The sequence below is a fragment of the Drosophila virilis genome, chromosome X (assembly GCF_030788295.1).
Source record: "Drosophila virilis strain 15010-1051.87 chromosome X, Dvir_AGI_RSII-ME, whole genome shotgun sequence".
NCBI lineage: Eukaryota > Metazoa > Arthropoda > Insecta > Diptera > Drosophilidae > Drosophila > Drosophila virilis.
Window position 1 is genome coordinate 15,863,406 of NC_091543.1, and position 23,077 is coordinate 15,886,482.

The 23,077-nt window shown below is 39.7% G+C and overlaps 2 protein-coding genes across 2 annotated transcripts in view; both read right to left on the minus strand.

Moving 5' to 3' along the window:
* Scsalpha2 (Succinyl-coenzyme A synthetase alpha subunit 2) lies at positions 1 to 1,295 on the minus strand. The gene has a single exon (XM_002058979.4). The coding sequence runs from the start codon at positions 1,201 to 1,203 to the stop codon at positions 169 to 171; it is 1,035 nt and encodes a 344-aa protein (XP_002059015.1). The 5' UTR covers positions 1,204 to 1,295; the 3' UTR covers positions 1 to 168.
* An 11,800-nt stretch (positions 1,296 to 13,095) lies between these two features.
* Positions 13,096 to 23,077, minus strand: part of LOC26531876 (uncharacterized) — a 97,878-nt gene continuing 87,896 nt past the window's right edge. The window contains exons 6-7 of the mRNA XM_032439742.2: positions 15,566 to 15,922; positions 13,096 to 15,461 (exon numbers count right to left, since the gene is read on the minus strand). Coding sequence (XP_032295633.1) covers positions 13,987 to 15,461; positions 15,566 to 15,818 — 1,728 coding nt within the window. The 5' untranslated portion in view covers positions 15,819 to 15,922 and the 3' untranslated portion in view covers positions 13,096 to 13,986. The remainder of the gene's footprint in view (positions 15,462 to 15,565; positions 15,923 to 23,077) is intronic.

Sequence of the window (23,077 nt, forward strand, 5' to 3'; positions counted from 1 at the left end):
CTTTCAATTCTCAAGAATTTAATTAAATTGAATTTATTATTGTTTGTTGAAACCAAAGTGTTTGACGAGATAATAATTTGATGATTTTGCTGGAAAACTAGGAATGAATAAATATAAATTGTGTCCAGAATCGCGAATCTTGAATGGTATTAACTCGTACATGGAGGCTCAGTTCTTGCACTTCTCCGACTTGGCGCTGGGGCTGACTAACTTTTTGCGCACCATTTCAGTGTGGAGCAGCGTGCCGATGTGGCACGGATTCAGGGCAATTATCACACCCGCCTCCTTGAGGGCCTTCAGCTTGTCGGTGGCAGCACCCTTGCCGCCGGATATGATGGCGCCCGCATGACCCATGCGACGTCCCGGTGGAGCCGTCATGCCCGCTATGAAGGCCACCACTGGCTTCGATTCGCAGCCGGAGTTGTGCTTCTTAAGATACTCGGCTGCGTCCTCCTCAGCGGTGCCGCCAATTTCGCCAATCAGAACAATGGCCTTTGTCTCCTTGTCGGGCAGGAAGATTTTCAAAGCATCAATGAAATTTGTGCCATTAAAGGGATCACCGCCGACCCCGATGCATAGGGTCTGGCCCAAGCCAACGTTCGTGGTTTGATGCACTGCCTCATAGGTGAGGGTGCCGGAACGAGATACGATGCCCACAACTCCGCGCTTGTGTATATGGCCAGGCATGATACCGATCTTGCACTGTTCCGGCGCTATAATTCCCGGACAGTTGGGCCCCAATAAACGTGATTTCTCCTGGCAATTGAGCATCTCTAAAATGCGAACCATGTCGACTTGCGGAACGCCCTCTGTGATGGCCACAATAAGACCAATTTCATTCTCGATGGCAGCACAAATACCCTCGGCCGCGGTGGCTGGCGGTATAAATATGACTGTTGCGTCAGGCTTTAGTTCCTTCACCGCCTCCTTAACGTCCTTGAACACTGGCTTTTCCAGATGTGTTGTGCCGCCCTTTTTGGGCGATACCCCGCCAACAATCTGAGTGCCATATTTCTTTGATTCCTCGGAGTGGAAGGTGGCCTGCTTGCCGGTAAAGCCCTGCACCATCACCTTCGTGTCCTTATTGACCTTCAGATTGCAAATGGTCTTTGAGTAGTCAGCCTTGCAGCGGACTAGCTGGCGAGAGAAGATGCCCATTCGTTTGCCCGTCAGGCAGCATCGAGTCCAGTTGCAAAAGGACATTTTTATAATTTGAATGTCTTACTGTATATTTTGTTTTCCGATTTTGTTTCGAGCTATCGAAATGTGTGTATTCTTTTGAATGAGATGCTAAACTAAATTGCCCGAGCTTAAAATTCTTAGCCCAATATTCCAAAGCCCACTTTGTGACTTCTCCCAATATCCGTTGTTTAACAAGTCCCCTTTATAAAAGTCTAAAATATCTTACTCTTTACCCATTTTCAATTGCAGAAGATGGATAATGCTTTAAGTGTGCAAATTGACTTAACATTTTAAAATACAATTTCTGAACCAAAGCCGCTTTATCTAAAGATCCTACAGAGTTCCTTTGACTCTGAGTGTTTCTGCCTTGTGTCTTTATGCATATACGTATATATATATTTGAATGTGAGTAGGTGTGTGCTCATGTATGTGTGTGGAGTATGCATAACTTAGTGCTGAGACGTCAGAATAAATCATTCGCCAAGGCTCAGTGGTTATCCTGCTGGCCGGGATGCAGTTGCAGTAGCTGTTGCCGTTGCAGTTGCACTAAATGACTTCATCGCACACAAATAAAATATCAATAATGTCAGAAGTGTAATAAATCATCGGCTTGTTGTTTGTGGATTTGAGCTGAGGCTTGTGCACAGTGCCGTACCCAGGCCGCCTCATCTTCTGGCAGGGACCTGGACCACCTCCCGTGCATTCATTGACTGGCGCTGGGAAGCCATCTGTATTTGGCCAGGGTGGGGGCAGCTATGGCGGTTTTCATTTGACGCGAACGCCTGCCGTGAAATGGAAAATGCAAATTTTTTATGTGCCCCGCACAAAAGTATGCAAAACTGACCCAACAAGCCAAAAACCCAAACCGAAAACGCAATGCGCCAAGCAATGCGTCGCCCTACCACGGCACCACCATGCCATTTACCCCATCTGTGGCTTCATGGTGCCCGCTAGGAATGCGGCTCTTATTTCTTAATCTTTTACACACTTTATTTTGTCGGATACTCAAGTATTTTGTGATTAACTCTTGCCTCATCAGAGAAGATTTCTCGTCTCATTCACAGGCTTTTTTTTTTTGGGGTTCTGTTTGCGTTTGAATACCTAAATATGAAAAAATATCTTCTTTAAAAAAAGCAAAGCAAGAGAAGCTTTTAACCATTTAAATTCATATTTTTGGATAAATTGTAAGCATCTGGCCGTTGTGAAGTGAATAGACCAAAATTATGTTGCACAAGCATGTTTCCCATAAAAATTAATAAAAAATACAAGAATATACAGATAATTAGGGTTCCAAAAAAGGTTTCATGTATTCAGCACAGTTTTAAACTAAATGCAAAATGTTTATTCTGCTTTTTGTAGAGAAGAAAAATATTTAACTTGATGATGAATATGAAATTAACATATATCGAGTTATGTCAGCTCAATTGGAATGCCTGTTGAAACAGACGCCTACAGCTATAATTTATGTTTATATTTTGTCTGCGTACACCTAATCTACTTCAAATTATTCCTATTATTATTAAATTATTTTATGCATGGCTTTTCATGTAGAGGAGCAATTGGATTTTCCATTGGGTCAATACTCTGTGCCCATTCGCCCTCCGGTTGCGCTCCATTTGTTATGCATTTCGTTTTGTTGAGTTTTTCGGTTTCATTTTTGATTGCAAACACAGTAATAAGCGTTGTTGTTGTAAAATTCGCGTAAATTTGTCTATGTGGATAAAGTTGATGGCGTATACTATATCCATACACCATATCCATGCCATACACAATCATAGATTAGAGGTGGACTTGTATTCAGTTTATTCAAATTAAACCCGAAGTAAATTAATTCAAATTCTAATTACAAGAACGTCCACATTCAATATAAACTGACCTGAAAATATTCAGGTCTATCGATAGTTTTTTTTTTTAAATGTATTCATTTCAATAGTAACTTTTGTGCGTAAATAACTCTTAGCCCGCATCTTGTATGGGATGTATATATTCGACTGACAATGTTTTCCATGCAAGATGCAATATTAAATTAACAGTTGAATAGTTTAATAGGGTTTGAATCGAAGCCTACTCGCAAGGTCTCTGGACTTCACAAAACTGGACCGCAAGGCACGAAGCTGGTGCGAAACGTGATATGAACCAGTGGCAACTTTTTGCTAATCGGCCTTACAGACAGGCATCTGATAATGCCATCTCTAATGCTAAATAATGGAACGGTAGTTGTTGTTGCTGCTGGCATTGCCCATTAGCCATTGGCCGTTGACAATTGGCATTTATAAATTTTGTTTTCAATTTTGGCGCCTGGCTAGGTTGCCAAACGGGCAGCTCGCACAATGATTGTTGATTTTAATTTATTATTGTTTATTGATAAAATGTGCGCAGAAATTTGCATAAATCGATGAACAATGGCACAAACAGAGCCCGGCCAGCAGCCGCAGAGAATGCAAATGCGAATGCCATGCGCCAATTTAGATATTTATTGCATTTTGGGCAACGGAGGCGCTGCACGGGATCACAGGCATTTCCGCTCCAAAACGGTAATGCCAAATGCAACTGGTTCCAACTTTTGGTGGCGCTTCTGCTCCTGTTGCCGCTGCCGCTACCGCTGCCGTTGCCGCTGCCGTTGCTGCTGCCTCTGCCACTGCCACAGCGGCTGCGTCTGTGTGTGTCGCTGTTTGTGCTTTTGCTTTCAATTTCCGCACAGCATTTTACCCAATTAACTAGATTTTGCTTTTGTTTGTTTTGATGCCAGTTCCGCTGCACGCCCAGGAGTTGGATGGCGTGGAGAGGGGCCTGTGTCGGGTGTCTGGGCTGGGCCTTGGCACAACAATGGTCAAAACGGATAGCCGTTGTTGCTTTGCCTGTCGAATGGAGGCATCCATTTTCTAGCTGGCATTTAGCGAAAATCGTGTGGTTGCTGCAGCCCAAAATGTGAATAGCCGAGGGCTGAACTGGGCGATTATGGTTATTGTAACTGGCGCAAACCATGGGCTATGCGTATAGATAAATGGTGTTAAATCTGCGCTTGGCAAGGATAATATAAAGGGAGTGATTGGCATTTTATAATTTTAGCTACGTGTTCCAAATGGAATTAGCTAAACTTGACGCATAATATTTATAAGTATACTAGTAGTTGATTCTAGGTGGAGCATAACATTCTTCAGAGGTTGAACGTTCTTTCAGGTGTCGGCTGCTGCCTCACAGGCACACAGCTTTTAATATTAAGCTCTATGAAAAGCTTCTGAAAGCTGAAATTTAATGCGATTAGATTTAATCAAAGCCCTTAGATTCTCAACTTTTGATAATTAAATAATTGGCACACCTGAAAATGCTAAGCTAATCCCATTTAAGGACGACATCGCCTCCACCGTGCAATTGCTCCACTGTGACGCCTTCTTTGTGCTTTTGTTCATTAAGATGCATTCTGGCTGATGGTGTTTCAGCGATACGGATACAATTTAAACTTCTGTAAGTCTATTCGCAGAATATACTCTGCCTCTGCGAGCTATGCTACCTTCTCCTGTCTTGTATTAGCGTTCCATAGCACCAAAACTTTTGTTTATCTCTTAACAGTGTCGCTAACCACCGAATGGCAAGCCCAGTCCCAGCCTCAGTTTCAGCCTGTCCCAGTCTCAGTCTCAGTCCCAATACAAACGATGTTCGAGCGGTATCCACTTGCCCCGCTCCCATGTTCAAGTCCAAACAAATGGCCGGCACCAAACTGCTTTTTCCCGATATCCGTTTGGGATTTGTTTTGGTCTAAGGGAAACTCGGACGACAGCACCGTTTCATATATACATATATGTATGTGGTTGCCTTCTCCCCACTTATACAGAGATTTTCATACACTCATACCCACATACAGGTATTGCTGCTCTGAGCACACAAAGAGCTTAACTGCACGCCCTACCTTCGGCAACACTGCAGCATATTCCATGACTGTGCCTTAGAAGGGCGGGCTCAAAGGGTTTGGATCTAAAGTAAACATAACTATTCTGCTCTATAACATTAAATCAAAAAAAGTTGAAGAAAAACCTTTGAAATGCAGATTTTCTATATATATATATATATATATATATCTAAATCTAAATCTAAACCTAAATCCAAATAATAATCAAAATCTAAGTCTATATCTATATCTATATCTATATCTATATCTATATCTATCTATATCTATATCTATATCTATATCTATATCTATATCTATATCTATATCTATATCTATATCTATATCTATATCTATATCTATATCTATATCTATATCTATATCTATATCTATATCTATATCTATATCTATATCTATATCTATATCTATATCTATATCTATATCTATATCTATATCTATATCTATATCTATATCTATATCTATATCTATATCTATATCTATATCTATATCTATATCTATATCTATATCTATATCTATATCTATATCTATATCTATATCTATATCTATATCTATATCTATATCTATATCTATATCTATATCTATATCTATATCTATATCTATATCTATATCTATATCTATATCTATATCTATATCTATATCTATATCTATATCTATATCTATATCTATATCTATATCTATATCTATATCTATATCTATCTATATCTATATCTATATCTATATCTATATCTATATCTATATCTATATCTATATCTATATCTATATCTATATCTATATCTATATCTATATCTATATCTATATCTATATCTATATCTATATCTATATCTATATATATATCTATATATATATATATATATATCTATATCTATATCTATATCTATATCTATATCTATATCTATATCTATATCTATATCTATATCTATATCTATATCTATATCTATATCTATATCTATATCTATATCTATATCTATATCTATATCTATATCTATATCTATATCTATATCTATATCTATATCTATATCTATATCTATATCTATATCTATATCTATATCTATATCTATATCTATATCTATATCTATATCTATATCTATATCTATATCTATATCTATATCTATATCTATATCTATATCTATATCTATATCTATATCTATATCTATATCTATATCTATATCTATATCTATATCTATATCTATATCTATATCTATATCTATATCTATATCTATATCTATATCTATATCTATATCTATATCTATATCTATATCTATATCTATATCTATATCTATATCTATATCTATATCTATATCTATATCTATATCTATATCTATATCTATATCTATATCTATATCTATATCTATATCTATATCTATATCTATATCTATATCTATATCTATATCTATATCTATATCTATATCTATATCTATATCTATATCTATATCTATATCTATATCTATATCTATATCTATATCTATATCTATATCTATATATCTATCTATATCTATCTATATCTATATCTATATCTATATCTATATCTATATCTATATCTATATCTATATCTATATCTATATCTATATCTATATCTATATCTATATCTATATCTATATCTATATCTATATCTATATCTATATCTATATCTATATCTATATCTATCTATATCTATATCTATATCTATATCTATATCTATATCTATATCTATATCTATATCTATATCTATATCTATATCTATATCTATATCTATCTATAGCTCTATATCTATATCTATATCTATAGCTAGATCTATATCTATATCTATATCTATATCGATATCTATATCTATATCTATATCTATATCTATATCTATATCTATATCTATATCTATATCTATATCTATATCTATATCTATATCTATATCTATATCTATATCTAAATCTTTCTTATATACGAGTTTGCCTTTTTGCAACGACTGCTTTTCTGCTCCATTTATTTATGGACTTTTCCGTTATACCTGTTTTAAATTTTTCTGTGTTTTGTGGTTTCCGTTTTGTGCTTTTCGCTCCATTGTGCCCCAGGGTGTCTTGCCTTTTGGGCTGCTTGCGTTTTGAGTATATGTATGTGTGTGCCCCGCTGCTTATGCATAATTCTTTTATCTCGTCCACGCCGCTCGCTCTAGCTGGCGCTGGGCCGGGCATCTCCTATTTCCCCGTTTGCCATTGCGCCGTTTCTCTGTTTCTGAGGACACCGCAGTTCACTCCTTTATGCTATTGATGGCTTGTTTACATTGCGCCGCGCGCAACTCCCAGGCCATTTGTCTATAATTGACTAATCGACAGCAGGAGCAGAGCGTGGCCAACCTCGCACTCGCTCTTGCCCTGGCAGCGGCAACTGTGAATGGCGAATGGTAAATGGGCAAAAAAAAAGGAGAAAAACGGAGCGAAAAGTGTGTCACTGCCTGTACCGGAAACGGAAGGGAAACGTGGCTTTAACCCCATGTTAAGAGCAGATCTTTAAATGCACTAAACAGGCAAATGCCTGGCCACAAGTGCCGCCGGCTGAACGAGGGTTCGCTTCCTATCCACTCCTGCGAGCATAAAGGCAGCCGAAACGAATTGAATTACCGCTGAATTCCGTTCTCAATTAAGCATATAGCTTCAATTGTGCGTGTGTCCTACGTGTGTGTGTATGTGTGCGGTTGCGTGGGTGTGCCTGCCATATGGACGTGCACCATGCATGTGGTTATACTTTAAGCTTGAGCTGGCAAACACAGGAGCCAATTGAGAGCTGCCAAAACGAGAAGCAAATATTGGCAGCAAGGATTAGAGCTGGAGAATTGAAGAAGCGAAGGAATGCAGGGGGCAGAGCAGTGGCATCCGGTCTGCTGGCTTCTCCTTCTCTTCGTGCGGCTAATTAGATTGTGAGCAATAATATTGAATGACTGTGTCGGGTTAGCCAGTTAGATGCTGTAGGTTGCTGGTGAGGGTGGAGTTCGGGCTGGAGAGTGCGACTGCAATTCAACAACGATTGAGACCGCGGCTTGCACATACATCGCCTGCTACACACACCCACACACATACACTGACGCACACCCACACAAATACATGTCCTTGGGCGTCCACACTTCCATGCAATTAGCATTTCCTGTTTGGTCTCACACACACACGAACATATTTACAATTACATTCTAAAGCGCATAACACGCAGCCCAAAATCATATGCATATGCGAGTGAGTGCGTGTGTGTGTTTGTACGAATGCCGTGTGTGTGCACCATAATTATAAACTGGGGATATCCTTACGTCCGATATGCGAATATCTGACAGCTGGCTTAATACCTATACAACACTTTATAATATGATTATGAAAATCAATATCTGTATATAAAACTGTTTGTCCTAACTGACTGACTGACTGATTCACTGGTGAGAGAGGCACATTCCAAGCCAAGGTTCAAATTTTTACCGTAGTTAAATGAATGTACTTCGTTCTCACTAACTCAAGTAGTGTTTAGCAAGCAAGCTGAATTTTTTGGCTAATAAAGGTTGTCTTTGATTTTCAGATCTTTAAGTTCGTATACCGCCTACCAATAGATGACGATCTAAAATTCGTGCGTGTGAATTTACAGGTAAGTACGTAATTACGGCGGCTTGGAATATGAAGGAGGTACTGTACTGGCTATCTTTATGGCGGAGGCAAGTGCAAAAACTGGTATGTATTATAAACAAAACTGTGTCTTATTATATTTAAAAGGCATTACAATTTTATGTATGCATGTTGGTTTGCATGTTTGTATTAGTATATGTGTGTATGTTGAGACGAGTGAGTGAGTGAGTGAAGAAGAAACATATCTATAAATATGGCTCTACTACGCAATTCTCACTAATTCAAATAAGGTTTAGTAAGCAAGTTGCGTTTTTAAGTTGATATACAATATCTCTGCTTTTCTGTTCTTTCAGTGATGTGTATATTTAAAAGACAACGATGATGGATTTACAGGTGAGTAGGTTATTCTAAATATATATTTATCTCGATATATATATTGTGCGAGATTTTAAGTTTTTCTCCGAGTTGATTCATACTTATTTTCAAAGCACTATATAAAAACATAATGAATCCGTGTTTCACCGAATTGAAAATTTGACAGCAATGTTGTTGGTTTTTTTGTTTATCAACTCACTTCTAAAAATCTTTGTGGGATATAATGCTATACCTTTTCAGCAAAATTGAATACGTTGAATAATAAATTATGAAATAATGATAGTGAATTCACTCTGAATCCCCTTTTCGTTAAATTTTGTATTTAAAGCAACGCATCATAAATTTACACTCATACACTTTCATGCAGAATAGATATATGTGTACATATGCTTAAAACCTGTAACACAGTCCCAACCGCAATGGGTTCTATTTGCATCAACCGACAAATCAACCAAATGACCAAATGCATGGATTTCATGTGGTTCCAGTTGTTAACGCCAAAAGCCAAGTGCTTGAAAAAAAGTACGCTATTCCCACTATGTGATCCCAGCGGGAAACAATTCGCTGGCTATGTGGTTGAACATCTGAAATGAAAACAGATTTTTGAGTAGGCAGGCTTTTGCATACATTAATTTAGAACGATCCCAAAAGAATGCCTTAGACATTTTAACAGAATAAAGATGGTAGGGTAATTCAGTTAAATTTAATTCATATATGATTTTATATTCTATCTTTTCTGAATTTTAATTTAATTATGATCGCTGGAATCCTTTTCAACCTTTAAAAATACCTTTCCTTATTGCATTTTGAAAAGTTGTATCAAGTTAAGCTGCCAAAATTGTGGCGCAAATTCGTTAAAACAACTTTTTACAGCTTCGTGCATTAAAAATGTGGAACCCTCGAAGAACTCGAACAAATTCCCGCTGGGTAATTGGCTTAATTTAACTGACTCTCTGTACACACACACACACACACACACACACACACACAAACACACAGACACACACTTGGCAACTGCATCGTAATTGCACATTTTAATTTTGCATGCTTTTTAAGCCGAAGCGCTTAATTTCAGGATTTATGTGCATGCATTATAAATATCCTGCTCGGCGATCCTATAGTAGATTTTAATTAGTTTGCCAGTATTTGCATTTTCGGCTCCATACAATTTAAGCCAAACCTGCGCTCTAAATTGTCTGATTAATTATTAAAAAGTCCTTCTTGCCTTACCCAATGCGTTGTATGTGAATCTGAATCGAGGAGCTGGACAAAATACTCAAAAAACTTACCTGAGCGTTTTTAAATTATTCGCAGTTGCAAGTGTTTACTATATGAAGCCGACATGATGGCCCATAAATCCAACAAGAATACTTTGACCCAACGGCGAATGCATTAGGTACCTTTGGGCATGGGCCCAGGGGAGCCAGCTTCTATGACGTTTAATGGGCAAATATTCATAAAAGAATATATAGACTTACTTAAAGTTGCCTCATCATGCAGCCATGAGATTTCACTTAACGGCCAACGCACATGCAAAACCAAAAGGGGTTTTCATCTGAGAAGCCTCACAGCTTCTTGTGTGTGTGAGTGTGCGCCTTGCTGCAGCTTCTCCTGCTCCTGCAGCCATATAAATAAACATAATCGTGAAACAAGGCAAAGGCAACTTAAATGCTGCGGAATTTTAATAGTTCACGTAAATGGTTTTTGTGGCGTTGGTAATGTTTATTAACCAAGTTAAGCGCCACCGTTCCGAAAGGGACCTCTCCGGCCGGAGTCCTTCAGTGAAGCGTGTTTAATGCTCACTTAAGTTGCGTTTATACAAATTTCTTTGGCTCCAGTTTCCAGCCCCAGTTACCACACCAACAACGCCGACACGCTGCTTGGCTCTGCCAACCCCAGAATACCCTGTAACTTCATCTACTGCTTTTTTGGATTTGGTTTTATTTTTATTTTTGTAGTTTGTATCCTTCCGTCGCTTCCTGGCGCACAACTTTCTTTGTGCAGCGGCTTTAGGTATGCCTTGTTTCTTGTCTTGGCTGGCTTCTATGCCTGCGCGCCCGAACTATGCTGGGTTGTGTGTGCCTGGCTTCTGCGATTGCTCTGGCATCTCTGGCTGCTGCGCGTTTGTAGCCAAGTTGTGCGTAAGTGGATTCATTTATGCCCGAGAATAAATGCTTTGTTGTTTACATTCTTAGAAGTTTTGTATCTCACGTCTTGCCACGCTGGACACGCTGTAAGCAACGATGCCACGTTCCTGCCAAGGTGGTGCTCGGGTAGCTAACCACTCAACTGGAAAAGACTTCGGTTCTGTCTCTATTCAAGTGTGCGAGTGTGTGTAGCTGTGTGTGTGTGTGTTCGTGTATGTATCCGTGTTTGAGTGTGTGTGCCTGTCTGTGCGAAAATTTGGGCTTGTATGCCCCAAAATTTGGCTATCTTGAATAGACTAAATAGTATACTTGTGCTTAACTGAAGCCCCAAAACCATTTGGCCTAGAGTTAGGGTTAAGCTAAAGGCGGCACTAACTCTGCCATGGCATGGGCAATGAATTATCCAAAAACGGCTTAGTCGGTTCCTTAAACAAGTGAGAAGTTAAGAATTTTAACGCACCTACTGCTTATGCACATTCCAAAAGAAAGCCATGAAAGAATGTTTTCCGATTTGGCGTTCAAGTGCCATCTGTGAGATGCAAATTCAAAAGTATCTGTAAGATACAAAAGTATTTCCTATCTAAGATACAAAAGTATTATAATTCAACATAAATTCATAATTTATGTAGACCTGCAGAAGAAAACTTCTCATGTAAAGCACGCCAAAGATCCAATGTTTCTGTCAGATACATAAAAGTTTCTGATGCTCCCAATAGAAGGCACAAAACACTGCTGAATGTACAATTTTTTAAATTTTATTCATCAATCACTTGTTTTTCATATCAATTGTTATTAGCTACACAAAAAAAAAAGTTTGGGTCTCATCATATAATTATCAACTAACATTAATACATTTATGTATATATATATTTATATATATATATTCATATATATATATTTATATATGTATATTTATATATGTGTGTGTATGTATTTATGTATATCTATGTATTTATATATTTAAATTTACTTTTAGATCGATGTGATCTAGTGCAATAGTTTAAGTATCTGCAACCTGGTAAATATATATATATATATATATAGTTTTCTATATATATATATATATGTCTTTACATTATATATATCTTTATATATATATATATATATATATATATATAAATATAAAGTATGTCCCATACAAATCAACGCTTATGCAAAATGCAAACAACTTTTGTTTTAGTTCCAACAATTTGACTAAGCTGCTAAATTAATGTCGAATAATATAAAATAATAGGTTTTGATAAGGAAACAATAGTAAAAACATATTTCAAAATCCAAATTGTGCCAATTTTATGTACAATTGAGAAAAACAAATCTGAAGTAACAAATTGTGTGCTTACAATTTATAGGATAGAAATGGTTTGACACAAAAATAATTAAAAAAAAAAACAAAAAAACAAAAAAAACTTTCTTAAAAATAGAAAAGCAACTTTGTTCGTTTGAGCAGCTTGCTACTAGAAGTAGATGCGACTGTTTAATTATATGCATATTAATATAATTCTTTTTTTTTTTGTATTTTTTAATGTTTTTTTTTCTTTGCTTGATTTTTTGTTTCTTGTTCGCTTTCGCACTTGCTCGAGTTTAACATGTATATTTATTTTTATTAAACAATTAAACTATGTACAACTTATGTTTTTGTTCAGATGTTTTGCTTAGCATTTAGTGATATTTCATGTTCAGTGGCTAAGTACAGATAGCTGTGACTGGCAGCCACAACAAATACTAACTAGTTAGTTAATGCATAATATCAATTGAAATGTTCTTTGCTTACGCAAGTGAATTTGAAATAAATTTTTGAAATTTCTTTCCATTTCACATAATTTTGTTTTCGTTTTTCAAGGGCTTTTCGCAATTGTATCTAATTATTAATAAACATCATCAGTCTTGAACTTAGTATAGGTTTCTTTTATGTTATACATTTTGTTTTTTTTTTTTTTTTTTTAGTTATTATATTGTTTGTTTATGTGTATTTTCTTGTTTGGTTTGCCCTTGTCAGAAACTCAAGCATGTATTTTGTAACGTCTTTTGTGAATACAGTAAAAACAATTGCATTTTTGTTTTTGTTGGGCCACATCCCAATAAGCAGTTAAATGTGTGCATACATATACTTGGGTATAGGTTAACATGTATATACATATGTATGTATGGTATGTATGTATTTATGTGTAGTCAAGTGCTTAGCTCGTGCAGCCAGACACATAGAGAGTCGCTGCTCTAAAACCCTATACACTACAATTTTAAGTTGAAGGCACAATTTCAAAAGTGTTTTCATTCGCTTTTTTACACTAGCCATACGAAAGTGTGTGTATACATATATATGTGTGTGTATATATGATAGATAGTACTTAGGTATATAAGTAGGTTGATAAGGGCATACATATATCAAAAATAAATTTATAATATGAACTAACTAATCAAATGTACATACATATAAAGGGAGCTACCAAATACAGAAGGTAAATCGGTAAAAAAGAAAAAAATAAAAGTAACATAAAATAAAAACTTTCCTATAATACAGAAAATAAACAAATCGAGCTCTTGGCTAGGGGGGGGGGGGGGGGGGACGGGTTCAAGTTATAGATTTGAGTTCAGTTGCGGGTTCGGTAGCGTTTACGGTTTCTGCTGTGGCAAGGAACTCTCTCCCTCTCTCTCTCTTTCTCTATCTGTCTCCCGTGCTAACTTACTCTCTATCTCTTTTACGCTCTCACTAAACAAAAAACTCTTCGTTGCCCATTGCACCAACTGCTGCTGGTTCCATATAGGGCGCCACTGGCAGCCAGGGCCACGACCAGCCGCCAAGTAGCTCGAATCACCGCTCCGTGGAGTGCGTTGTGGCGCCACCTCCGAGGCCGCTGCTGCTGCCGCCAAATCCAGCGCCACCGCCTCCTCCACCGCTGCGCCTAAAGAAGCCCAGCGTTTCGAGCGTCTTAATGGTGCGTCTAATGAGCTCGTCCTTGTATTTCCAAATGGTCTTGTCCTCGACCGAATTCTCGCGATACTCTTCGCAACTCTTCTTTAGCGTCTTCACGCAGTCGGCGCGATAATGCTGCAGCTGGGCATCCTGCGTATCTACCGGATACGATTTGCAAACGCCACCCAAACAGCTCAGCGGAAAATGATTGTGCAGGGTGAGCACACGTTCCGGGTCATGAAAGCATTTCACATACTGATTGGGCTTCGTGTAGTTCTTGGCACGATGCACATGCTGCAGCATATGCATATACTTGGGTATATCCTTGTGCCAGCCATGCTCGTGCTGCTGGTCGTCCAGGAAGTAGACGTTTCGGAAATTGTAGCTGTGATAGCCGTCGGGCTTGAATTTGAGTGACTCCGGACGCACCTTGGCCATCAGTTCAGACCACAGAATCGAATTGCCCTTGGGCATGATCACCTCGTCAATGTCCAGGAGCGCTATATAATCGTACAAATAGAGGTTCTTGTACAGGCAATCATTGTATGGTATGACCTCGTTCTGTCGCTTGTGGTTGGTCTTCTTTGTCAGATAGAGATGCTGGAAGCCGGGCACATTGGGCTGGCCGCCGGGTAGGGTTAATGGTATCACTTGCACCTTCCCCTCCTGCTCGTAATGGCTAAGCACCTTGGTAATGTTCGGATGCACTTGCAAATTGTAAAAGTAGATCTTGTCGGCGCCCAAGATGTTAAGCATTTCGATCCATTCAATTAGCCGCACGCTTAGATCATCGTACAAAAAGTCCAGACCCTTCACACAGACGGCGAAACCCTTCTTATGATCATCGGGCGGCCGATTGTAAATGACCCGCAAATTGTTGGTGGCCGTGTCGCACTCCTTCTCCACCATTGACACGGAGCTGGGGACCACGCCATGAAAGGGCTTGGGTATCTGGCAGGCAATCAGATAGGGCTGATAAATGCCCTGCTTATAGTTGCCCCACTTGTTGTACCATATATACTTGTACTCGAACGTCTTTACAATGAACGGCTCCTTCTGTCCATCAAACCAGAATTGGCAGTAGGTCTTGACCTTTGGCTCGATCCGATCGATCATGCCCAGAATGCGCACTGTCGGACCCAGGAGCGAGGTGCGTCGAATGTCATAGTAGGCACCAAACAGCTGAAATGTTCCATTCGATGTGCGCAGCGTCTGCCAATAGATGTTGTTGAACTCGAGCTCAAAGATCGATGGATATTTGGCACATGTCGCAGATTTCTGCTGCAGAAAGTTTTTGTTCTTGCTCCAGTAGGCGATCGGCAGGGATGGTATTCGGGACTCCACGTCGCGCACCAGCTGATCATCGTCCATGGCTGCAGCAGTAAAACAAAAAACAAATCAAAGTTTAATAAATAAATTCAATGGCAATCATGTTGCAAGCTGCAGCTGCTGCTGCTGCTGCTGTTAGCACACTCACCTGTGCGATTGTCGACGAGTATCTCGCTGGGATCAAAGTGATCGGTTGTGGTGGATGTGGTCTCTGCATAGCGCAGCATATCCTTTTGCAGCAGACTCCGGCCGTTGAGTGGCAGCTGCTGATAGTCCTGCGGCACCTGCCGATAATCCTGTGGCACCAGATTCGTGCCATGCATCTTGAACAGTCCAATGATAATAAAGGACCACACGCACAGCGAGAACAGAATCTTTAGTATGACCTTCGAGTGCGCCATTGTTGCAACTATATTGTTGTTTATCTCTGTCTGGTTAGTTTTCTCCCTCTCTTTCTCTCTTTTACTCGTTGTCTCTGTTTGCTTGAGCTTCTTGCGTGTTTTCTCTGCAATAAAATATCAAAATGAAGAAGTTAGGCGCCAGGCAATATATAATTTGTTGCCTACTTTCGGGTGCTACAACTAAAATTGTTGCCACGCGGTGTCACTGCCAAATTACTTTGCATTTCTCATCAAAATCGACCACCCGCCAACCACCACTACCCTCACCCCCCACTACCCGACCGCTCACTAATGAAATGCCGTCATTCATTTTTAATACGTCGGCCAGCCGCGCAACCATTTCCGTTTTCCCCATCCAGTACGCAGCATCAGACGCAAAATGTCAACTTGAAAATTGCGTGTAATATTTCTCACAGCGCACACAAACATATCCCGGGCAGACAGGCGGCTGTCCATCCGGCCGGCGAAGAACTACAGCGTCGGGCAAGGATAAGGATGAGGCCTTTGCCTAATGGAAAACAATCTAAAAGTGTCGACACAGTGGGGAGTGTGGGTTTAGCAGTTGGTTACAAAATGCATTTGGCGATTCATCGATGAGTGGGGGAAGACCATTCGATCAGTTAGCGATAAAATAGATGTTGATTCAACAGTTATTTTAAAGACACATAAATAACAGTTCTAAGCTATTTTATGCTTTTTACGAAAAAGCGCAACTAAACCAAAGCAAACCAAATCCGTTGCCCAAAAAACAGCCAAACCGTTCTACTATATTATTATTTTTAGGAATTGCAGACCAAATATAAAACTGTTCGAATTATACTTAATTTAGAAGCTTTAATGTCGATTCGGGCTGAAAATCTTAATTTAATTTTTAAAGTTTTTTAATCTCGTACGAAAATGTTTGCCTTTCCCGTGTTTCTCACTATGCATTGTTGGGATTAGAGACAAATATTTAGAACTGAGGATACGAAATCGTAGATAACTTATCGCTTGATCAATGGCTATTATAATATATCGCTTGCTTAACCGATAAACAACATATATTAAATGGGCCTTTGGCCACACCCATTGTGAGCAAAATTCCATTTGCATGTTGTCATGAACGCTGGAGAACTGGCAACTAGCTCCAGCTCGGTCAGCCGTGCTAGAAGAGGCTATGGCTTAGTGAAGCGGTTGCAGTCTCCAACAAATGACAGCGGCGCATTGCCATCTACATTTCCATCTGCGCTCTGGACACACGACACCTCAGGCGACAATCTGTTTGTCTATCTGGGCTTTTGTATCTTTGTATGCCCCGCACGCAGGCTGCGCTGGCGTTGGCGTTTCAGTTGGCATCGGCGTCGGCGTTGGCGTTGGCGTTGGCGTTATGTCTAGCGGCGGACTTCTAATATTTATGACACTGCAAGGGGAACTCCATGGTGGCCCCAAATGCGGCACTTGCGTGCCGACGCTTGACCTGCCTCGAGGCGTTTTCCAAAGCGATAAACAAAAGGCGTGCCTCTGGATTGCAGCAGCTGGTTGGCCATTCATAGCTCAATTTTGTCTACAAATTGCACGTGATGGCAGTGTGTCTGTGGCAAATGGATGACAATGGCCACTGTCGGACATTCGAGCTGGGCCACAGTGCCAGACAAACGGGCGACACTTTTAACTCGATCTGTTCCCGTTCCCTCTTCCTGTTTCCCGTTTTCCGTTTCCGTTCCGTGCCGTCTGCGCTTTCAATTGACAGACAGGAGCTGTGACTGTGTATCCGCATGTCCTTTGTATGGGCCATGTCTTTGGCCAGCAAATTGCATGTCCTGTTCATTCCTTTCCTCGCCCACACTCACTCCCCCCCTTGGGCCACTAAACAGTTTGTTGGCCCTGCTGCTTAAGCAGCTCCCTTTCTCTCACTCGCTCTCTGTCTCTTTCTATGCAAACCGTCTGCCGAGAGTTCCGGCACACCTGAGACTCCATTATGATTGCCTGCCCGTGGGATTGGCCATTTGAAAGGCAGCTGCAGCAGCAGCAGCAGCAGCAGCAGCAGGCACTTAAAACCCTTTACAAAGCCCCGACCGCCCGCAGCTTTAATGCAATTTTTACATAATCAAAAACTTTGTGCAACATTTGCTTCAGCCCAAAATCAGGCAAATGCAAAGCACACACAAACAAACAAACACACACACACACACACACAGAAAGGGTCCCTGAGCCAGGTCGCATCCTGGCAGCTTAGAGTTTTTGCTCAAGTGTTTTCCATTTCATTTGCATGCGCCGCAAAAACTTTGCCCAGCAAACACACAAACAGGCACACACACAGACACACACACACACACACACACACACATACACACACACATACACACATACACAGACACACACACAGACAGACAGACAGTTGAAGAGTTAGCGAACATTATACAAAATATTTTGCAACATGCTTTCAACAAGCTGTTTTTTTTTTGTATTTTTCATTTTTTATTGCTTTTTTTTTTTTGGCAACGAGCACATCCTCGAGCTAGTTGGCTGCAGGGCTCGTGAAATATGCAGGGACTACCTATCTGAAACTCTATCTGTGCCAGTGAAAATCTAGAAATACATACAAACAAACAAACATACATGCGTATACATACATGTATTATCATATATATATGTGCGTATAAATGCATATGTATGTACGTGTGTTTGCGCCTGAAGTTGTTATAAATCTCTGATGATTTGCACTCAACTCATCTCAGCTGCACTCAGAGTTTAAAGTCAACAGTTGTTATACCCTGTAGACACAAGTGCATACACTAGGGTATATGAGTTGTGAGCAATTACACTGAAGTGCAAAGCGGCGTTAGGTAATTTACATATTGGCGAATAAGGTCTACGCATAGCTAAATACTTGTCAAGCAAGGTCTGACACAACGCAAGCTCTAAAGCCCAGATATCTCAAGTCATCTGGCTAAAAGGAGTATAATATTCAGAGAGCGTAAAGCATCAGCAATTCCATCATGTATATGTTTTTGCTTGATTAGGACGTCCAGCTGACGACAAGCTTTGTACTGGAAATAAATATTCCCGTTTAACATACGTTTAAGAGAATTATAAATTCTATTCGACATTCCCATTTTCATAATATAGATAAATATCGATTTTGAGACTTGGGTATTATTAACTAGATGGTTATTGAGTTAAATGCATCAAATTTGGTATCTGCGCTTTATTTTAGTGCAGACTCATTGAGAATTCCTCCCATTCCCCACACTTACATGCGTTTGTCTGTTTGGACCGTATTTGTGCAGCTTCCGAATGTATTTTGTTTATAATTTAAAAAAAAAAAGAGATCGTGAAAATCTGCATAGTAAACATAAAATGCTGTTGATTTATTTCACACAAAAAATGTCCACTTCCTCTGACAAACCAGCAGAAAATCAAATTTAATGAATATCTGTGTGCTGTGACAAAAAAGCAACTGTCAGTCGGCTGAGCTTGCGTCTGGCATATTTGTATCTTGCGTTGCATTTGAAAGACATTTCACAAATTTGGCTAAAAATGGGATCAGTCGCAGTGGCATGAACAGCAAATACTAAGTGGCAGCTCATTAATCAGAGCCTCTCTCTGCGCACTTAACCCAAATCCATATCGAGCAACATGCCAGGCATTAGCATTTACAAGGTAAAATCGAGCTCCCGATTCTAGCTATTCGGTACTTTCTCGTGTTGTTCTGTAAGTCTCTTTGATATTTCAGGCACAATGTTAACACCCAAACGATTTGGGTCAATTCGCTATTTAATACTCGTTACGGTTATGCGATTTTTTTTATTTTTTTTTTTGTGTTTTTGGCTACAAAAAAATATATGCCGCAGCAGCAGCAGCAGTTGTTGTTGTTGCTAATTTGCTAGGCAAAACAGGTTCGATCTTGAATGTGGCTTCTGGCCATGCTGCGGGCGTTGTGTCGCGCCCAAAAGTCCAAAAACTTGTCGCTTGAGCATATATATATATATATATATATATAACTATATAAATATGTATGCATGTAAGGCTGTGTATATTTTAATGATGCCCAACTATTCAACTATTCAATTGGGCAGACAACAAGCTGCTTTCGAAATGGGTCAATGAGCCTCAATGACTTTTACAATTTCTAGACGCGTTCTCTGCGGACTCCGGACAAGAGTCCAACAATTAAAAAAAAAAAAAAAAAACAAATGCTTAACTTGCTTTGCTCTCAGATTCGATAAGCGGCAGCTGCCGCTGGCGCGTCCATTGATCTCCACTTGGTAGCTGTTGAGCTAACGGAAATGTGTGTTGCGCACGCGCAAAAGCCACCAAACAAGTTCTCAGAGTGTGTGTGCGAGTGTGGTTGTGTGTGTGTGTGTGTGTGGATCTGGAAGATATTCTATAGCCTGTCTGCCCGCTGTACAGCCAGGAAATGCGTGTCACAAGGCATTGTTGCTGCAAATTTCTTGGAAGCAGCTCGCCAAGTTTCCCATTGCTGCTCCATGCCACATGCAACATGCCACATGCACCATGCGGCAACCCCGCAACCATCGCGCCACCATACACCCGCCCCAGCACGACCCCAAACTGCAATTTGCAAACAATATTTATAGAATTTTGCCTTCCGCTCGTCGGCAACTCTTCGTCTTTGCCACTTCATTTGCAGTGCAACATTGGCCCCACTCACTGGGGCTGATCGGTTGCTGTCTGGCATGTAATCAAAGCTTATCATGCCGCAAATGTCGAGTGTTGTCCGTGCAGGGGCTGAGGATGGGTGGGGTTAACAACCAGCAGCATGGCACTCTCTGACAGGCATTCTGCCGTACCACAGCCAACACAGAGGCGTGTCATTGTTTATTTTGAGACAAAGCTGTGCCCGAGGCCAAATGCAGGATGGCTGCAAAAAGAGCTGCAACATTAACTCTACTCGTCTCTGCCTGTTCAGATCGTGTGAAACTCATGTCTCGCCACAAGCACATGTAGTTCACAGCCAAGGAGTTGTTTGAGTTTTTAGCTGACAGCATTTTACATCTTGGGCAAACATTTATGGCTGACCAATTGTTTCTATTGGAGGCATGTAATATTGGGGTTCGGTTTGATGTACCATTGCAGACATCCAAGGCGAATAGCTAGGCTCGTAATTGCCGAGTTTAGCTAGGATAGCTTGATTTTCGATCGATCATTGGTATGGCAGCTGAGCGACTAATGTTCATAGATACAAACCGACAGAACTGACTGAGACGAACTGTCAAGTTCGCCTTTGTCGACAAAAAACATAAGTTTTTACAACAAATTAATAACTATACAAATGAACACACTTAAAGCTTTTAAAGCGCGTGCGTAATATAATAGAAATTTACTAGGCATTTCTTTTACAACACTGCCTCTGTCAGCAAACAGGTTCATATGCTGCTAAGCAACACTGTTATTTGTTGGTGACTTTTGGTATTCATGCTCATTATAATTTTATTAATTAATCGCAGTTATCTAAGAACTTTACAATGTCTCATTCCGAATTCTGTGAATACATGCGTGTGTGCGTGTGAGCTGACTCATTAGTGTTCGGTTAGTTGTTAAGTGCCTTTATAGAACAATTCCCATTGCCATGTGTACGACGGCAGCGCAACTTTATGGCCGCCATTGATTGAGTTTTATGACAGCAGCTTTCTCGTCAGCCAACCAAATGAGGTGCTTATAGGGTTTATAGAACTCCCGAAAAGCGCTATAATTACCAACTGCTGTTCGCATCATCGATGAAGCCGATCTCTCTCTTACTTTCTGTTTGATTTTTTAATACTCAAATTTCAGAGGGATTTCGTAAGCTTTTTTGGGGGCATTGTTTCTGGCCATGAGCAATGACCGCTTCAATATGTATGTATATATTTTTATATGTATGTTAATTTATCTACTTATATCTGCATATTCATCATTTATGCGACCAAGAATCAGAACCAGAGTAAATAGAAAAGAGAAATGAAATGGAATTGCTAAACTGGCACAAAGAACGGTTCGATACTCTGTTTGAAAAACGCAGCAGCCGTTTAACCTCGAAATACATTTGTATCTGATATAACTTTCTATTTATTAAACATGAACATAAATAAATAAGTCGAGTGTAAGCAACTGCGCAATTCACGTTCGCAAGCCAGCTTAATTAATTAGATATCGTTCTGTTGTAGCTGCAAGATAATTTTAGCTTGATTTTAGGCGGAGTTCGTATATGTAATTCTATCTGCAAGAACTGAGTTGAAGCTGGCCAGAAAGCTAAGGCAGATATAGACTTTCGGCATGTACACGGGCATTTATTTGAAGATTCAAGTCTTTAGCTAGACAGACATTGCACAAAATCAATATACTCTTTTCAACTTTGTGAGCGAGCATAAAAAAGTCGCACGCACTTAAAATTCACAGGCGCAAAGTGGCGCAAATGAACTTAAGTATCGTGCGTGCCAACGTTTGCTACGCGTATCTGGCGGATGCGTCTACGCATAGCGCGCAGGCAGAGACGTACATGTGTGCATATCCTACTGGCTGGCGATTGTATCTGTATCTTTAGCTGTATCTGTATCTGCTTCTGTATCTTTAGGTGTATCTGTAGCTGTATCTGTATCCGCTGCTTTAGTTTTTAATTCGCATCACATCCTTCTATTTGCGTACGTGTGTGCGTGCCACAGTCATGATTCGGAGTTGGAGATGAAGGGCGACGTTTTTAAACATCTAACGCCTGTCGATGTCTTTCTCTGTGCCCCTCGGCTGCCGTTCGATTGATAGCAAAATGATTTTTTCGTTATTTCGCCCAAAAAAGTTGATTTTCGTTTCTTGCCAAATGACATTTTGTATCTTTATCTTTTACACGACTTGTGTGCCTGGCGGATACATTACGCATACATTGCTCAATTTAATTAGAAGTAATGCATTAGCACAGAGTGAGCGAGCAAGAGAGCGTGAGTGTGTGTGTGTGAAAGAGAGAGAGAGAGAGAGAAATACGAAAGGGAACCAACGTCAAAGCATTGATGTCGTTTGCATTCAACAACATTTTCAATACTCGATTCTCAATTTGCAATTAAAATTGTCCCTACAAGCTGATTAACGATTTATGAGTTGTAGCTGAAAGCTGCGCCATTTCCAATTTCTGCGTACTTTTTGTATACCCTAAGTCCACTGAAATTGGGTATTAAGTTTTGGTGCGAAGTTTTAGTACTTAATCCAGGCAAGAGGAAGAAGTAGACCAAGTTTTTGACGAGCTGCCCGTCGAAACAAACGAGTGATTCACTTTCTATTTTGTCGCAATC